Genomic DNA, 19309 nt, shown 5'->3' with positions numbered 1-19309 from the left:
CAATATTAGAATCTCCACTATGACAAGTAAAAGACCACATATGTACGTCAAAAATGAAAGGGGAGGGGTGTAGAATGAAAACGAATCCCGTTAAATTAATAGCTGCTTCCACACTTCAGTATTTCTAGTGTTTAAAACAGTTGGATGCTCTGATTAGAGTGGTTCATAGACCATAAGGAGAATGTCATTAGATTTTTAAAGGCTAACTATCCTTGGAAAATAGGACTTCAGTGTTAAAAAAAATTTTAATAATATTTCTTGTGTATTTCTGATTTTAAAAAAGAAACATTTATTATGGAGAATGCAGCAAATATATTTAAGAATATAAAGAAAAAATAAACTACCTGTAAATCATCACTTCCCAACCACATTTTATACTGACACTGTTTTTTATACACACTTACATGCCTATATACATGTAGACACACAATACACACAAATGGGATTGTTAATGCCTATGAAGTTGCACGTGTTTTTTCACTATTTATCATAAGTGCATCCCTGTAGCATTAAAATATTTCTGAAACCATGATTTTAACTATATTACATAAAATTTATTTAGCCAATCAAGTCTGGGCTAAAACTGACTTTAAACTGTCAACCACAAATTAAAGTCCTGTGGGTCAAGAAGATGACTCCAAAACTGCCATGGGGAGTTTCTATTCAGAAATCTCAAATCACAATTTGAAAGCACTGGTACCATCTAACCAAGAATTCACTTAAATTCATTGAATTTTAGCCATGAAGAGTGCTTAATAAAGACTATATTTTCCCAAATGGAGTGCGTTATTTTGTAATTGGTCTTGAGAAAGAAATAAAAGAAGTACGAAAGATTGAGGTAGCAATAACAAATAAGAACTAATAAGTGCCTACTGTATGAATTAGTGACTATCTGCAATGTTTTATTTTTTTAATAAAGCAAAATAAGAGAACATATGCATTTATTACTTCTATAATTAAATTTTCAAGTGGGTTTAAAAAATGAATATGGAAAAATGCATATAGAAAAAGAATGGAAACAAATATGACAAAGGGTTAATAACTGTTAATTTTGGAATATGACATTCTTTGAACTTTTGTTTTTAAATTTCACAACCAATAAATTAATATTAAATTAAAATATTAAGTCATGTGAGTGAGGTAATTCAGATTTCAGTTATTAAAGTGGAAGGAATATCAGTAAGTTTTGCCAGAGGCTAAGTGTATCTTCTGAGAAGGAAAAACAAAAAGCTGAGTACATAGCATTAAGAGTTTGCTCTAAAATAAAACTATTTTAAATGAAATATCGTAAGTCTGAGGAAAGAACAGGTTTTGAACTTCAGAGCTGTGCTTCCTTCAAGTACTATCCTACCTAAAAAATGATAGAGTTTCTGTACTATCAAAAATGTTGTTCCAATAGTTAAGCAAGTATTTTAGAAACTGCAAGATTGCATTTTAATGTCTTACATCGGTTTTCTTTACTTTGTAAATCCAAGGTTTTCCTGATGCTACATCCATTTTTAAAATTCTAGTTTCTAATACCAAAACTTAGTTCAGAAGACAGAGGTTGCCACTTGATGAAACATCTTACTAAACATAAATGGTTGCAATGTTCTATTAAGGGAGATCTCTAGCAGAAAAAAAATTATAAGAAGTCACAGAAATAAGCCAAATCCTTACCTCAGTTCTCGAAATGATTTCAAATAAATGTAAATTTTTTACAATCATCCCATTTTCCCCAAATGTAGCCTTAGGTTGTCTTAACTTTGTGACAGCATTCCCCATCCCCTACTCCACTAATCAGTTCTCACCTTCTTTCCCTGATAGAACACTTGAGTTTTTCAGCAAAAATGACTCATTCATTGGCATCTTGTCAAAAAAAAAAAAAAAAAAAAACCTGAAACTTTAAGAAGGCTCAGCGCTAAAAGAATTCTAAAACTACAACATTTCACTAACACACATCATTTTGACTTCAGAGAACTGAATCACTTTCAGAGTCAAATGTATCTAATGAACTCTGTTTATATTTTTCCTTACAAATTGTTCTCCACCATGCTACATACTCAAAATTTTAGTTTGGCAACTCCCTAATCTAAAATACCTCTTGTCTCTGAAGAAGACAAGACAGAAGAATGTAGAAGCATTAGAATAAGAGGTGGGGGAAGCAACTGTTCACTCAGCTTGGAAAAAAAGATTCTATTCTGAAACATTAATGACTCACATTTATTCCACACAGTTCTCAAAATGTATTTCTCCCATTAGTTAAATGAAAACACAATACAATACATAATACAAATGCAATCAGAAATCTCCAGGAATAAATTACTCTCACTGCTATTATTTCACTAAATAAAAGTTTAAAAAACATAACACAAAAATCAATTATTGAGAACTATGTAACTAAAAATCTTCAATAAGCATGAACTATCAACTGCAAGTCACCTTATCGTTTTGGTTCACACATTCACCTACTCCAAAACCGTGCCTTTTAACCAGAGGGAGAATGGTGTGGAAGGAAGAAGAAAACAAATGCTTTGTCAGATTACCACAGACATTTACTTATGGCTCTATCAATTGTCACACTCCACCTGCTGGCAGGAGCTGCGTGAATTGGTGAAGTGGAGGTCATTATCCAAGAAATTCCAAAGAACACTTTCTAGATGTACTTGGGGAAGAAAGCAAGATGTTCTTTTTTTTTGTCCTACACAGAAATATCTAACAAGGCTCCACAAAAGTTTTTTTTCACATAATAGTAGGTCAGTATCTAATAAAGATTAACATAAAGGAATGACAATAATCAGAATGGGAGACCTACATTTATAGCAATCTACTTAAACCATTCTCTCCACGGTAAGTTAAATGTCATCTCAAGCCTTTAATACAGGTAACAAGGCACATCCAGCAACTTTAAGATTCTCTGTCACACACTGTAACATTCTTTGCCTCCATCTTCTATGGGTAAACTATGGAGTTTAATTAACACAGTCAACAGCAGCCTGCCACACGGCTGTTAGATATTTGTCACTAACATATACTCATGGGATACTCTAGAGATTGATTTCAACTGAAAATAAAAATAGATAAACAGAGCTCAAAAAAAATTAAAACTGAGTCTGGCTGCCCACACTTATTTTCACACATGAGGAAAAATAGCAGTTCTCCTAGAAGCCTCGAGCAGACATATCTTTAGAACACAATGTTAAAAATATGCCCCCCCTCCTTTTTCCCCTACCTGTTTCTCACTCAAAGCTGTGATTTTGGCTTGGAGTTCATGAAGCTGTTTCTTTAAATCAGCATTCTGATTGGAAAGAAAAAATATCTGTGAGGAAGATATTTCATTTGTTAACAGGATAGTAGCAAGAAGACTTTATGCACACTGCATTACAAATGATGAAGAAGCCTTAAAGCATTTAGCCCATCGCACTGTCATGCATTAAACTGTAGTCATGTTACCACCACCTAGTGCACAGATCCCAGTGTAGGCTGTTAACACAAGGACACGGGTAAACTCCTTTGTGATTATTTCAAATTAAAAGATATTTTACATTTTAGCATTTTGTAGTGTAATAGTACTCTTTTCTACTAAAATAGCTATTCTTCATAAATAACAGCTGACAGAAACCCTAAAGTTCCACTCATCAGACAAAAGCAAAAAAATGGAATTTATAAGGATGAACAAACTGGATGCTTAATAGCATTATCAATAAAAGAAGTTTTACTCTGCTTGCCCTCTCCCTTATTTAGTAGAGTACATTGTTACTTTAGCCTAGATTTGAAAAGCTGTCAGTGCTGCAACTGCCTGAACACTACATCGTTCAAATTAACATACTGACTACCAGGGCAACTTCTCAGTTCTAAAATGTTAGGAATCAAAAAAGAATACTATTTTAAATGAGATACACTGAGCATGCTTGCCTTTTACTCACGTGGGAGAAAAATCCAAAATTAAAGTTTTCAAAAGCTTAATGTAACAAGATAGCCTACTTACTAGCAGACTGAATACCACCCCAATGAGAGACTACTTTTCCTTTTTTGTTTCTCATGCAATTCTCTCAATTCACTCTGCCTGATCTTCTGACAGGGTCACTGCATACACTCTTCCTTCATGTTTACTCCATGAGGCCTTTTTTGTGACGGTGTGTGATATAAGGTCTCTCTAATGAGATCACTCACAAGACTGTCCAGCAACTTACTGCCAGCTCAGATTCCCTACATTAAGATTGCTCTGTTATATAACTGCCAGCTATGTCAGAAATGCTACAGTTTTCTAATAATATTTCAGTTGCTGGTAACATAGGTTACCATATTAAATATAAAAAAATCTATTCATTGATCTACTACTACTTGGTTCCCTAAACCTAATTTAAACTATAGTGTATTTTAAAAAATTAAAATGGAGAAACTTCTCAAAGAAGTTGGACTGTCAAATAGGAGTTAAGTGGCCATCAATGCCAGCTCAGAATCAATGGATTGTGTTAAAAATAAAATAGTTAAGCTACTAAGGGCTAAATTTGTAAAAAATGAATACTATGTCCCACTTGCAAAAATCAATCTGCCTCAGCACCATTCTTTAATCCAAGAATCTATTTGACTTAACTTTACAATGAGGCATGTATGATGTGTTTAACAAGATTAAAAAAAAAAAAAAAAAACCAGTGTGTGGGTCTAGGTGTTCTGTGAACAGATTACGAGTAAACAAATGCAAGGGAGAAATCTTGAGAATGTCTGATACTTTGACCCCATACTTATGGCCCACTATCTAATTGGTGCAAAAGAGACATTGCCTGAACAATAAATATATTAACAGTAATTAAAGACAAGGTAAGTTTTTGGGAAGATTTCTCTTCAGGAATACAGAATAAAATACCTGAGCCAAAAACTCCTATGAGACATTAAAGAAAAGGTAATACTTGATGGATTACTATATTAACATAAGGTTCTTTAAAACCTTCCTTAAGGGCTCTTTTCAAAAAGAATTTTTTAATGCTTTTTAAAAATTATTCTAAAATTCTACTCTAAACAGTGAGATTAAGCGTTTAAATGTTCTAAACTATAAACTATAAGAAACTAAAAAATGGTTCTGGGCTATGTTCAATAATTTTGAGAAAGCCTCACAAACTCTGATTTCAAGTAAGCAGGCTTGTGGAAACGAAATTTAAGCTAAGTATTTAATATACATATTAACTCTCAATTTTTCCCCAAAATATTCAAAGCAATTAACTTAAAAGCAAAATAACAGTAATAAAGATGAAATAATAGGTGTATTATAAAAGAATGACTGGATTTTTCTTAATTCTTAAAACATGACAGCAAACGTGCCCAAAAAAAAAACTGCTATAGAGATGAAATAGTTTTTAAAACCTAAGTAACATCTATATTTTAGTATTTTACAGTAACTTTATCTTAAATTATTTTAAAAATTAAATGAAAAAAAGGAGTATTTTACCTGTGGATCCTGCTTCATTTGAGCAACCAGTTTCTGATAATAAAAAGAGAAAAAGAGCCATCAGTCTTACATATTAACTCACTATTACTAAGTAGGCTTGGCCCCCAAAATCTAAAGTTTTAAGTCCACACACACATACATATACACACAAAACAAGCAATACCATCATCAGAACAGACCAAAAGCTTCTGTGATCCATGTAAAAGATTAATGAAACACTCTCTTAATTAAAAAAAAAAAAAAACCTGAAGTATTGCTTTATATTTGAAATAAAGAGCTTCCTGCTTTTAAACATATCTGGAGATGGGATGGGGAAAGGAGCTTTTAAAAGACAATTTAAACTAACTGAATGCTTCAAAAGTAAAATATCCCTTGAAAATGTTGGCATTTTGTCTAGAGTCCCAAATAAGGCCTGGGAAGAAGCTGCTCTCATATAAAAACAGACCTGTTTGTATACAGCAAACAGACTTGGCAAGTCAGCTAGTTGGTTTGGTTCACAGAAGGGGCCTAGTGTCAGATGTGACTCTGCCACTGTCCTCTCTGTGGGGGAGGGGATGTCCCCAGTGGAGCAATGATGCTAGTATTTGAGAATAAGGAAGTGAAGAACAGTAATGCAAAATTCGACCTACCTGGGGTTCCTGGGTGAAGAGAGTTCTACCAGAATACTGAATGGAAAGACCTTATTAACTAAGGAAAACATAAGTCCAAAAACTGAAAAAGGAAAATGGATGTCAACTGACCTACCCATCTTCTAAAAGCATCACTGCCCAAAGGTAACAATAACCAGGGAGAGAAATTGAAGAATAAAGAAAGAGAAGAATAAAGAATAAAGAAACTGAAGCATAAAGGAGTATCAGAAGACTGATTCCTGAAAGTATCTGGAAATAAGCTGTTCTCTAAGTGATTTTTTCCTATAACTGAAAAATCTATGCCTCTCTTTGGGTGACAAGACACTTTTAAAGTTTTTAAGTCATAAAATAAAAACTTTCTAAAATATATACTTATCCACCTTATTAAGTAAAATCAAAGTCAGCTTTTAATGATATTTAATGATAGAGGCATGATTACATCAATATACTATTCTGCAAACAATACAATAAGGTCCTTAAATAAAGACCCCAAATTGTTATGTTCTAAAGAGTTCTTTCCGTTTTTTCATCTACTCCTTAGGGTCAAGCAGGCAGCTACCAAACACTGCTACTATCACTATGCCTCCCTCTAAGAGCCCCTGAGCCATAATTCAAATTTGCTACTTCTGATCTGCTTTGTGATATGCTCAATGAACTAATTCTAAGATGAGCAAATATCCTAAGAAATCCCCCTTGAGTAAAAGGTATAATCTTTGGTGAGTGACTTTTGACATTTCTTCTAGCTTGTCAAAAGCCTTACATGAGGTGCTAAGACACAGTCTGGATAGCTGAGATTGCCAACCATGTGACCTCCAAATACACAAGGTATATTTTACTATACTCTACTTCATATACGACAGTAGTAACTCTTCTATATCCTGGTCTTAATCTACAAAATAGTAACAACATACATTCCAAGAGTTCAAGGATATAAAAACACAAAGTTTTCTACATATGCATTTTTACTAATGCAGCTTAAAGGCGAGTCACATTCTTCAGTGAAAAAAGCCCTTGGTCTTCCTTTCTGATTTGGTACCAGAGACTGGAGTACTGTAATAAAGTTGCCTTTTTAAAGTTGCGAAAAGTTTTCCTCCATGACACTGGGATTTAAAAACTGACTACCAAACTCAGTCTCCACCTCTGGAGGAAATAAATAAGTCAACTTTTCTACCTACAATCACCCAAGCTGCAGTTTAGACCATTACAGGCAGGACAGAAAAGCTGGGCAATTCAACCATTGAAATCCCCAATGACTTTAAGGTGACACTGTGTGTTATCAAAATTGTTACTTTCTATTTCAAGAATGCAGCAGTTTTTCATGAGGATATAGTTTATGCCAAAGGTTGGCAAACTACAACCCATAGGCAAATCTGGTTTACCACCTGCTCCTATAAAGTTTTACTGGGACACAGCCACACCCCTTCACTTACATACTGTCTATGACTGCTTTGTCCATACAGCAGCAGAGGAAAGCACTTGTGACAGACCATAAACTATTCCCAAAGCGTAAAATACTTTACCATCTGGCCCTTTGCAGTAAGTTTGCTAATCTCTGCTTTATACTATTCTCTGTTACATGTAGAGTAAATACTCCAAAAGTTTAAATATGACTTGCATCAAATCCACATAGGAATATTCAAAACGGCAATTTCTCAAAGAAAGATGAGATGTCCATCACAGGCCATTACTCTTTAAACATTCATTCAACATCAACCATCTGCATGTCGCTACTTTTTCAATCATTTCCCTGTTCAACAAGAACAAAAGTATACTTCTACCACAGCAATACTAGGTAGTTTCATTAACACACTTCCTATCCAGTAAGCTCATTTTCAGCCCCAGTTTCATTCCCTAAATGGAAATGATGAAGGGGTGGCTTCTGCCCCAATATTTAGTCAAATGTACAATCTGGCTTTGGCCTCAGCCTAATAGCCAGTGCCTACTTTGATGTCATTTCTGGCATCCCTGAATTTCTCATGATCATGTAGGTTACCATGGACCCAATCAGATAACAACATCAGATTTACATCACGGCATGTCATTTGTATTTCCTGTTAATACTTATTTTTTAGGGGACGCTGTACATCGCAGCATGTGGAATCTTAGTTTCCAGACCAGGGATCCAACCCATGTCCCCTGCATTGGAATGCAGAATCTTAACCACTGAACTGCCAGGAAAGTCCCTACTGTCAGTACTTAAATTTTTTTCTAATAGGAAAGGATTCCAAAATTAACTGGAATGACTATCTTACATTCTATACAGGTTAAAATACAATCAACCAAAGTTGATAAACATAAATAAGTGTTTATTACCATATAAAGTGCTGTATAACAGTTAAAGATGAATATAAAAGCTATTAATTTTATGCTAAAAACAGTTAAATACACAGGAAAATAATTAATGTGAATATTAAGTGATAACTTCAGGAGAGTATTTTATTCCTTTTGAGTCATGTAATTTTAAAATTTAAATTATATTTTAAAACAATAAACATCCAATTTTTTCATAATTATAATTTTTATAAAATTGGTTATGCTTGAATTAAAAATATGAAACTAAATAATATTTAAGAACTCTATTTAAACTTTGTGATTCAGTTCAATTATATCATGAACTTTTCAAATAAAGTCATATTTGGACTTGTTCATGTCTTGTGAGGATGAACCAAAAGCTGGATGTTAACTATGCCATCCCAAAATTTCTTGAGAGGAGGAATATGTCCAAAAATCACATGTGAATAACTTTGGTATACATGATAGTCAACCGAAACATGTCTTATTTTTTAAAATATGCAAGCAAACACAGGGAATTATATTCAGTATTCTGTGATAAACCATAGTGGAAGAGAACATGAAAAAGAATGTATACATGTATAGCTGAATTGTTTTGCTATACAGCAGAAATTAACATAATACTGTAAACCAACTATACTTCAATAAAATAAATTTTGAAAAATAAAAAATAAATAAAATACGCAAGTTAAAGTCACATGAACAAAGTCCCTCAGATTAACCAAAAAACAGGAGAAAGGGTTTTTTTTTTTTTTTAACACACTCAGTATATGGAAAAAATATTTTTAGTTCTTTTGCCTGGAAGAGAAGTCAGGGTTCTTAAAATTCTCAAAAATATTACCAATGAGTTTGTTGAGTAGTGTTAAAAGGCAAATAACATGGTTCTTGAACAACTGACTGAAAAAATGATTAAAAACTGTGCTGAAAATCAGAGACAGCCAGGTAGTTTATTAATTTAGCCATTACCTAATAACATGATGTGGGAGAAGCCGTGAATGAAACATACCTGGTGAACCTGAATTTCCACTTTCAGAGCCTCCTGTAGAGTCTGCAACTCCATCCTCTACCTTCTCCACTTTTTCTCTGTCTGCTATCTACAGTTTCTTCCGCCTTTGTTTAAAATTACAAACTCCTCTTCTCACTGCAGCTGTAGAGATCATAAAATGTTTGGGATCATTATGTTGGTTATAAAGGAAACATACATGTTAGATAAAATAAATTACATTAGGCAAAAAATTAGCCAACTAAACACAGGGCAAAAACTTTCCCCAGACAGATTTCTTTCCAAAATGAGATTTGTACTGAATTGGTACCAAAACTTTCTGAGTATTCTCTGAGCACTCCTCTACAAAACACTTCAAATAAGTAAGAAATGAAAAAAAAAAAAAGTGTTTAATCTGGTCAAGAAAACATCCAAGCACTTACTACGTGCTCAGCACCATGTAAAATACTACTTTCTGAGGACACAGAGCTGAACAAGACCACTTCTGTCCTAGATGGGTCGGGAGACAAGAGGAGGAGGACAGCCACCCAGGACACACTGTTCTTGGAAAGAGACACACAACAGCATGGTCATACATTTTTAATATCACACAGAGTGAACTAGAGAGCTCAGGATCTCTCGGAAGTTAAAGAAGGCCAGAGTACTCTCACTTGGATGGACTTCCACAGTATTTAAAAAAATAAAGAAACTCAAAATAGGGGAAATTCTGGTATAAAGGTTTACATATAACAAATTAATGCTTAACCACATTACAATGGAGCTCGGCTTTCCACAAAGTTATGACAGAGATGTTAAAAAATAAAACTATCGTGCACAACAGATGAGGTGGGTCTACAACAACAGAACAGACTCTTCACCTTTACAACACCATCTTCTTTTCAAGCCTGCTGGTGCACCGCTGGGGCTACATGTGTAACTACGCATGGGGACAGTGTCAGAAGTCTAGATTTGTGAATGTGAACCTTGTGCTCTGCTCATCACTACTGCAACTCAAATTAACTCCATAGCTGACTTTTCTTTCTTTTCTTTTTTCTTGAAAGTGGCCTTAGACATGATTTCAGGTGCTCTCCTCAAAGTAAAAGCTTAATTGAATAAAGGTATATATAAAACTTGTAGTTAGAGCAGCTTTTCAGCATTTTTACAAACTGAGGAAGAGGAAATCAAGAAGTTAGAGTAACTGCTACTCCTTATGCTAATTCAATGAGACTCATAATCTTTAAACCTTCTAAAAACTGTTTATCTAGGATAAAATTCATAGTTAACTTGAAAGAGTTAGTCGCTCAGTCGTGTCAACTCTCAAACTCTACGGACTATAGCCCGCCAGGCTCCTCTGTCCATGGGGTTCTCCAGGCAAGAAAACTGGAGTGGACAGCCATGCCCTTCTTCAGGGGATCGTCGCAACCCAGGGTTCAAACCTGGGTCTCCTGCATTGTAGGCAGATTCTTTACCACCTGAGCCACCAGGGAAGCCCCACAGTCAGCCTAAGTTTTTTTAAAACTTCTTTAAAACCTGATTTAACAGAGTTATAGTGAAGTCATTAATTTCAGGCTGTATTCGTGTGAATATTAATCTTCATTATATTTGTTTAATCTTACTAGGCTTAAAACATCACTGGCAATCTCTCCCCTCGGGCTTACATACTATGTTATGTAATATCAAAATACTCTAAGCTTTTTTTAAGAAAATACACTTGCAAAGTGTAAAATTCCTTCAAACTTACATTTGTGGAGGCTAGGAAATGATATTATTATACAATGATATTGCCCACCAAAAATTTTCATAAAGGGAGTATGTTTAGGGGAGATAATTTGGAAAAGGTGATATTGATGAACAAACCCAGGTTTTCCAGATATTTATTAAATCTTTAAAAATCGTTGAAACTACATAAATATCAGAATCATTAAGTTATTGGTTTTAGAACAAGGTTTTTATTGTCATGTAGGTTTACATACTAAAACAAATGTTAAAACTATACACTCACTGTAGTTTTAAATGTTAAAATAATCTCCCTACTCAAATTCCTGATTTATGTATTAGAGGTCTTCCTGAAAAGAGTACTTAGTTTTAAGGCTATCAGAAAACATGTCTAAAAATGATTCCCTACCATTTTCGTTAAATTAAAATCACCTTGAAGGGTATTTTCAAAGACAGAAAAGCCACACTTTATTTTATTAGTAGTTACATATAACATCATAGTTCAACTCAACTCATAAGCTCTAGAAATAAACAGGAACTTAAAGACATGAAGAATTCACAATATACACTAACAAAGGGTTAACCTAATTTGTACGGTTACAGAGTGCTTACAAATTAATTACAAATTAATTTTTCAAAAACTATGAAAAAGCAATTCACAGAAGAAGAAATAAGAATGATCAACATGAAAAAAAAATCTATCTTCAAGAGACTCATGGAAATGTAAATTTAAGAAGACACATTTTTGTCAATCAAACTGACAAAGACCTGTAAAAATTAATAATACTCTAATCTGTCTAGAGTTTGCATCAGGTGGCACTTTTATAATTTGCTATTAGTTATATCTGAGTGGTAGCACTGAGGGTTATTTACTTTCTTTTCAGAGTATCAGTATTTCCAAAATTTTCCATGGAAAATATGTACTTATTTTTATATAACAAAAAATTAACAGAATTGCTAGATAAAACATCAGAAAAATTTATACTGATGAAACAAAACGTTCAGGAACAGAGTAAGTAAAGCCAGGGTTTAACCTGGAGGCTCTAAATGTCAAAAAGTGCCTCACAGGATGAGAAGCCTGCAACTCAAGTTAATGAGGAGCTGACAGCTTTTACTTCCTTCATCAGATTGTTGTCTGCTTATTAGAGACACACAAAGGCACGAAATTTTATTTGGCTAGGACTCTAAAGGCCAATTACTCATTTTATTTCAAGATAAAACTGAAGGGTTAAAAAAGGTAGTGACATTATAGAAAAATATGTGAAGGATTAGAAGATTCATATAATATCTTTTTCACAGAAGCCTCTTTCTGAATAGCATTTTTAAGAGACTGATCTCTGCCTAAAGGAACAGGTTATATACATATATATTCATATCCTACAAAAAACAATGCAAGCACATGTTGAGTCCTTTTATGGGGCTTACACAATGCATGCAGCCATCATGTGATGACCATTTGGGGGCAGTTTATAGTATTATAAAGTAATATAGGAGGTAATATAAAGTATTATAAAGAAGGCAAAATTTATAAAAAGATGGTTTATCATATTTTGACCAATTCTAATAAATTATAAATAACAAATCTGCTGCTACAAGGTAAATAGGAAGAGACTTACAAAACAATTTACTGAGGTACAAAGCCTTTTGCCACCCATCGCTTCTAAGTACTACCACCAGAGAAGGCAAGTGCTTAGCACAAAATACCAACATTCACTATATTCAAGACAGTATGTGTCAAACCACTGGGACACCTAATGGCCTCCCACCTTCAAATAACAAAAAACATAAATAAAAACTCCACAAACCAAACGAACAAGCAAATAAAATAACCAAATCTCACACACAAAAAAGGGCAAACGTAGTGTCTGAAAGGAACATTCACTGTCTCAAAAAAAAAAAAAAAAAAACCTGATTCCACTTGTGTAACTACTCTCAGCTTTAGGTTTGTTTGCTTATAAATCAGAAAAAGGGGAACAGAATCATCTGTTTCACAAAACTATTATGAGGTTTAAATTAGGTGAAGTTACATGAAAAGCCATTTGTAAACTGTAAAATTATATGCTTTTCTTAACATACTTAACTCTTACTCATACACACAAACTTTTATATAAACTTCTCAACACAGTATATTTCTGAAAAGAGTGTGAGCTTTCTTATTTCCAACTTGTCTAAGAAAGGGATTCTAACCATTTTCCTGGTTACAGTTCTGCTTGGAGATGTATAACTGCTATATGTTTCATAATGATTCTAATAATGCAGTAATACTACAACTCTGAATTTATTACCAAAATTACTGCTCTGTTCTTGAATTGATATAAATCTTTTCCCAATCAAAACTCTTTGCATCAACCAAGTTTACTTAACTACAATAAGTCTGTAATACATTGTGCCCCCAGACTGAATTCCTTAAAAATGAACAGCTCAGGGTTCTCTATACCATGTACCTACTTGATGTTAGACTCCACTTTTGATCTACACTCTCAAAATAGTGTTTCAAGTAGGTTTAATTAATTTTTTAAAATATGAAAAAGTATAGTCTTGTAGATCTATGTATCCTTACTTGTCACATGCCTATTACTAAAATACTAAAATTAAATTACTACAATACTGAAATAGCACCTCTGTCCACGGAATTCCCCAGGCAAGAATACTGGAGTGGGCAGCCATTCCCTTCTCCAGGGGATCTTCGCAACTCAGGGATAGAAACTGGATCTCCCACATTGCAGGCAGATTCTTTACCACCTGAGCCACCAGGAAAGCATTTTGTTTCAATTTGTACTGAATACTTATTGATTACTATGTATCTAATATGCTAGGAGATAAAACATATCTTTAACTTTTAACTAACAGTGCTAAAAATGATCACAAATGTGAAAAATTTAATAAGTTATGAAAACTAACATTTACTAACATGAATCAATAAGATGACATTAAAATATATATATAATGTTTGTTTTCTTGTTTTCATGGTGGTATTTCTCTGATGACACTCCACAGGTCAACAGGAAATGCTACTGCACAAACAACTTGATGTTGGAGGCTACACTTTGAATCTGGCAAGGTTACTATGCTCAAGTATTGGTATTACAGGTGTTGACAAACCTGAGCTAGTAAGACTGATGCTTCTTAACCACTAAGTTTATACACACACACACACACACACACACAAACACACAATTCAATTAATGGTATCTGAAAGTATGAATGCCTTTGAGTATAAAATATGTATCTTTCCTTTGGCTTTTTGGGTGGAAGGGGGCCAGATCCTTGTTAAAAAGGAAAAAAAAAAACAAAAACCAAGGAATACCTGCACAAGTCACACCATTCCAGCACAAGGAGGTGGTATTTTTGGTCAAGTCAGGGTTTCCCCACAGCCCCGTCTTCTGCACAGGTCTGCTGCAGTGAGTGTCCTGTCCCACTCCCTACCACCAGTGTTCATTCTAAGATATAGTGTCTACCTCAGCTTCCTGGCTCCAGGCCTGGCAGACACACATACACTCTTCTATTTGCTACTTTTCTTTACAGAAATGAAGCATGTCTACTAAACTCTTCCCAACTATACCCAACAACAAGAACCTTGAAGCAAATTCAAAATGCACAGAAATTCAAAATGAAGGAGACTGAAGAGTCATATATGAGCATAGTGACAATGAGGTCAAGATTTTAGAAATGGTTGCCATATTTACCAGAATGCTTTTTAATGATAAATATTTTACTACACAAAGGAGAACATAAGTGAGGACGGTGGTCTTGGTATAACAAGTACTTAACAGAAGTGGAAGTTATGGGAGAGAGATTTCAGATCGATTTAAGGAAGAGCTAAGGATTAGAGCTGTACAAAAAAGGAATGGGTTACCTTATGAGGTAGTGGGCTCCCTGTCAATAGAAGTATTCAAGAATGCTGCATATCATATCCCCCTCTTGGAGATTCACAATGCACATTAGCATATTAAAGGTTCTGAGAAGTCCTGCAGTAAAGAAACCTGTTTAACTTTGTTTAAAGCAGCATTTTCCAAATTATTTGACCACAGAACATTTTCCCCACCCCCACCCCACTTCAATAATATTTATTAATTTCTGTGGAAATTACAGTTCCTCAGAACACATTACAGAAAATATGAGCTACATTTTTTAAAATGTAGAATTCAGTACATCAGGGATATATCTGAATAACAGTATGTCAGGGATATAAGAGAAGAAATTGCCACACCTGGTAAAAGGTTCAAAGAGAAGGCCCTTAACATTCCTTCTTCTTTAAGAAATTTATGATTCCACTGCATCTCAAACTAAAGGGCTATGGGGTCTTGATTATTTATTTTTAATGGGTCTATGACAGAAAGGCAAGTAGGATAAAAAGGTAGTATAATGTAAGATTAACTGGTTCAAATGTCTCCGTTTCATGTTCAAAGTTCATCACCTAAGAGATACCTCAATGACCATTAAGGTATGAAAGAAGCCTCAACTAAATATCTACTCCACCCACTAAACGAATTACCATTTGAGAGAGAGAATTTTTTTTTAAAAAGTACCTTGCAATAAGGGACTACCCTACTCCAGTTATCTTGTTTGAATTTAATTTTTTATCATAATGCATACTCTTGAAATAAGGTTAATATTTGTTTGGTCTTCAGACACTGGAATGCCCTGTGTAACCTGAATTATACACTCAAATAAATGATTAAGTGTGATGATTTATAAGCTGTTAAAGCAGACATTAAAACTGATACTAGGGAAAAAACATGTTTGCCTATATGACCCACACTGCTACATTTCTCTCATTTTAAAAACATTTTCCTCTTCAAGAATTATACAAAACATACACTGAAAATGCAGTATCAGACATGAGGCCAATCCAACATTAAATTTAATAACATAAATGCTAAGAGGCCCCAAATTTCAAAGTTAAGGTTCCCATAGTTACATTAATTTAGCCTTTTTTGCACATATACTAAGACCATCAAATTAAACAGCATATTAAGTAATACAAGACACAATGGGAACCTTAACTTTTGAATTTCCTGGCTTTTGAATTTTCAGCCCTAACCACTGCATTAAGGACATTTTTCGCAAAGGGGACCTTTACATTTTAAGAGGTTATCGAATGTAGGAACATGCAAGCCTAGCAGTATTATTAGAAACACAAATGCATTTGAGATATGGTTATGTGAAATTAGACAAAAATTCACTTTCATTCAGTACAAACAGCGAAGCCTTTCTCATTTCTGGGAGACAGCGTTTTTGCAGAAAAAAGAAAAAAAATCACTGAATATTTGAATTATCATCCAACCAGCATCAGGCACAGTGTGCCTGCTTGAAAAAAGTACTTACCAATTCTGGGGAAACTGGCTCTCCTTCAGTTTTCTTGCTCCCTATGAGAGAAGAAGGGAAAATGGAATTAGACTGCAAACACAGACTTATGACAAGTTATCAAACGTTGATAACTTAAAGATTTCTATCTCATTTTAATGAGGAAAAAACCAAAACACACAAGAATCTCCAAAGCAAGGAGAGAGACAGGTAGTTTCGTTTTTACGAGAAGAATTCAAGGGCAATCAGATATCTAATTTTTCAGTTTTTTTTTTTTCTCACTTTTCCACAGCCTTTTCAAGACAAGAAAAAGTAGTTCCCTTTCCTAAGAGACACAGAAATGCAGAAATACACCCACATCCCCAACAAATGACCTTCACTGTTTGCTTTTTTTTTTTTACAAATTAGGCTAACATCATTGGCCCTTAGGTTGATCTACTTTTTTTCAATTAATCTTGAAATGGACCTATCTTATATAAGGCTTTAAAATTCAAGCATCTTATATGTAGTCATAATTTCAATTAAACTTTTCATTCACATTCTTAAAGTCCTACCAGTTTAAACTGCGAACCACATAACACTAAAGTGACTTTCCCTATGCCATATCAGTGACAGAGCCAGGGGAAAAAAAAAAAAAAATCAAGGTTTTGGGATCCCAATCTATGCTCAGTGATGTTTTTATCAATTGTGGTTTTTTAAGATTATCTAAACTCCATTAAGTTGATTTCAAAGTCAGAAAACTCACGTCAAGCTATATTGTTTATTTTTAACTTGTCCTTGCCCCAAACTGTTCTAGTTAAAAAAATTAGTGAACAAAAAATAAAACTTTTTCCTTAATATTTTAGTATTAAATTATTTAACTTCAACATACCATGCTCTAAATCTATATCACTCTATGCCTTAAACATAGTACATTTGTCCACTGATGTCACTCCAATAATGTGATGTAAATTCTCATTTGTTTAAGGGATATTTTAAAAAATCTTCATCCAAATCACAAATTTTTATTTAATCATGCACAGTCATACCAAATATATAATAAAATAATTTTAAAGGGCCTCAATTCATGCAGTTAACATTCATTTCCGAAAGAAATTCAATTTGCTGGTTTATCCTGCCTTTCTTTTAGCAACAGCACTTTTTTAGAGTTCTAAAGTCCATATAAATGGCAATTTTAATCACCACAATTAGAATGATTACCAACCAAAAGAAAAATCTATAAAATGGCCTGTAGAATGATGTGGTTATTAAAAAGCAGATTCTTGGGAATTCCCCGGTGGTTCAGTGGTCAGGACTCTGTGCTTCCACTGCAAGGATCACGGGTTCAATCTCTGCTTCGAGAACGGAGATCTCACATGCCACAAGGCCCGGCCTCCCCCACCAAAAAAGCGGATTCTCACTAGGGAAAAAAATACCCAACGATATGTGATGATGGTGATCACCACTTACTGTGGTAATCATTTCACAATACACACCCATATCAAGCCATTATGTTGTGCACCTAGAACTAATATGATGCTCTATATCAATTTTAAAAAGTGGATTCTTAACAGTACAGATACCTATAGGATTCTGTACCACTCAAAGACAGTACCAGGCAAATAGTAAAGGCTCCTTAGAGAGAACTCCCTAGAGGTCCACTGGTCATGACTGGGCACTTTCACTGCTGTGCCCAGGTTCAATTCCTGGTTGGAGAGCTAAGATTCCACAAGCCAAGTTGTGTGACCAAAAACAAAGTAAATGGTCAGTAGATATTTGTTAAATGAATGAATTGACTGAGTGGACCCTTAACTCTCAGTTGCAGGCTTATTTACCCTACTAGGCATCTCTTGTTAGCTCTTTCATGCTGGGGATAATCTCTTATGCATCAATCTCCCACAGAATTATTTGTTAAATGAGTGACTCTGGATAAAAACAGCTGATTAGGAAATAAAAAATTGCCATTTTAAAATATAATGAAAAGGAAAAGATAGATAAATTGGATCAAATTAAAATTAGGAACCTCTGTTCATCAAAAAAAAAAAACACCCCACCATTAAGAGAATGAAAAAGCAATCCACAGAACTGGAGAATTATAACTGCAATACATAACAATAGCTTATACTCAGAATGTATAAAATACGTTGAGACTCAAAGTGGTCAGGATGGGATTGGGATTTCAACTTTTACACAAATGGCATTTGAGAAGGTATAGTCAAATAAACTCTTTTGAAAATCATATTCAGTAAAAAAGGCAATGGATGCACCTTATCTCTGGGGCATTTTCTCCAAAAAATAAATAGCAGAGTCAATCTCTAATTGATAAGGAATTGTACCATGATATCACAAAACTACTCATAACACTGCTTGCACGGACTGCAGAAAACACAGTGGAAATCAAAGTCTGAGAGGTTAAGTGACTTCCCTGAAGGTCACACAGCTAGTTGGTATCAAGCGAGAGAGAAGTCTACAGACCCTGAGATTCCTTTGACTAAGCTGGCCTTTCTACTAGATCATACTTTCTCTTACCCAGCTTCAGCAGTTACTCTCTTAAGAAACTAGGATAAATACTGACCAAATATTTTGGGGAAAATCTTCATCTAAAATTTTAAAGAAAAGTCACTTAAGTAAGCTCTCTAGGGTTGGTTTTAACACTTGATATCCTTTATATCTAAGGAATCCCCATAAATAGGCTTCAGAGGGGTTTGCCAACTCCACAATGCTATATGCTAAATTCTGAACGTAAGAGTATTCTGGGAAGAAGATCCACAACTTAAATAAGATTCGCAGAGGTTCAGATACCCAAAAAGAGTAAACTATTTTTAGACGAGTGATTCTTAAACACTGCATTAGAACTACCCAAAGTGTTCCTTCTGAAGACTGATTATTAATTGACTACCATTGGGATTTTGATTTTAAAAAAGAAAAGCAAGTAATTCATCTCTGTAATTTAATAAATATTAGTTAGCTGCAAAAATA

General features: G+C 34.1%; 1 protein-coding gene across 29 annotated transcripts in view; it reads right to left on the bottom strand.

Moving 5' to 3' along the window:
* The window catches only part of PHF21A (PHD finger protein 21A), a 189704-nt gene that overhangs the window by 145014 nt on the left and 25381 nt on the right, over positions 1 to 19309 (bottom strand). For 20 of the 29 annotated variants that reach the window (XM_020870134.2, XM_020870138.2, XM_020870148.2 and 17 more), the window contains 5 exons: positions 16373 to 16413; positions 14901 to 15012; positions 9353 to 9493; positions 5426 to 5458; positions 3212 to 3277 (listed from right to left, as the gene is read on the bottom strand). In XM_020870134.2, coding sequence (XP_020725793.1) covers positions 3212 to 3277; positions 5426 to 5458; positions 9353 to 9406 — 153 coding nt within the window. In that variant the 5' untranslated portion in view covers positions 9407 to 9493; positions 14901 to 15012; positions 16373 to 16413. Of the gene's footprint in view, positions 1 to 3211; positions 3278 to 5425; positions 5459 to 9352; positions 9494 to 14900; positions 15013 to 16372; positions 16414 to 17555; positions 17751 to 19309 lie in introns of those variants that run through there. The other 9 variants (XM_020870152.2, XM_020870145.2, XM_020870141.2 and 6 more) reach the window with 4 other exon arrangements.

The sequence above is a fragment of the Odocoileus virginianus genome, chromosome 10, assembly GCF_023699985.2.
Source record: "Odocoileus virginianus isolate 20LAN1187 ecotype Illinois chromosome 10, Ovbor_1.2, whole genome shotgun sequence".
Classification (NCBI taxonomy): domain Eukaryota; kingdom Metazoa; phylum Chordata; class Mammalia; order Artiodactyla; family Cervidae; genus Odocoileus; species Odocoileus virginianus.
The sequence above is the reverse complement of the archived record's forward strand: the minus strand, read 5'-3'. Positions and strand labels throughout refer to the sequence as shown.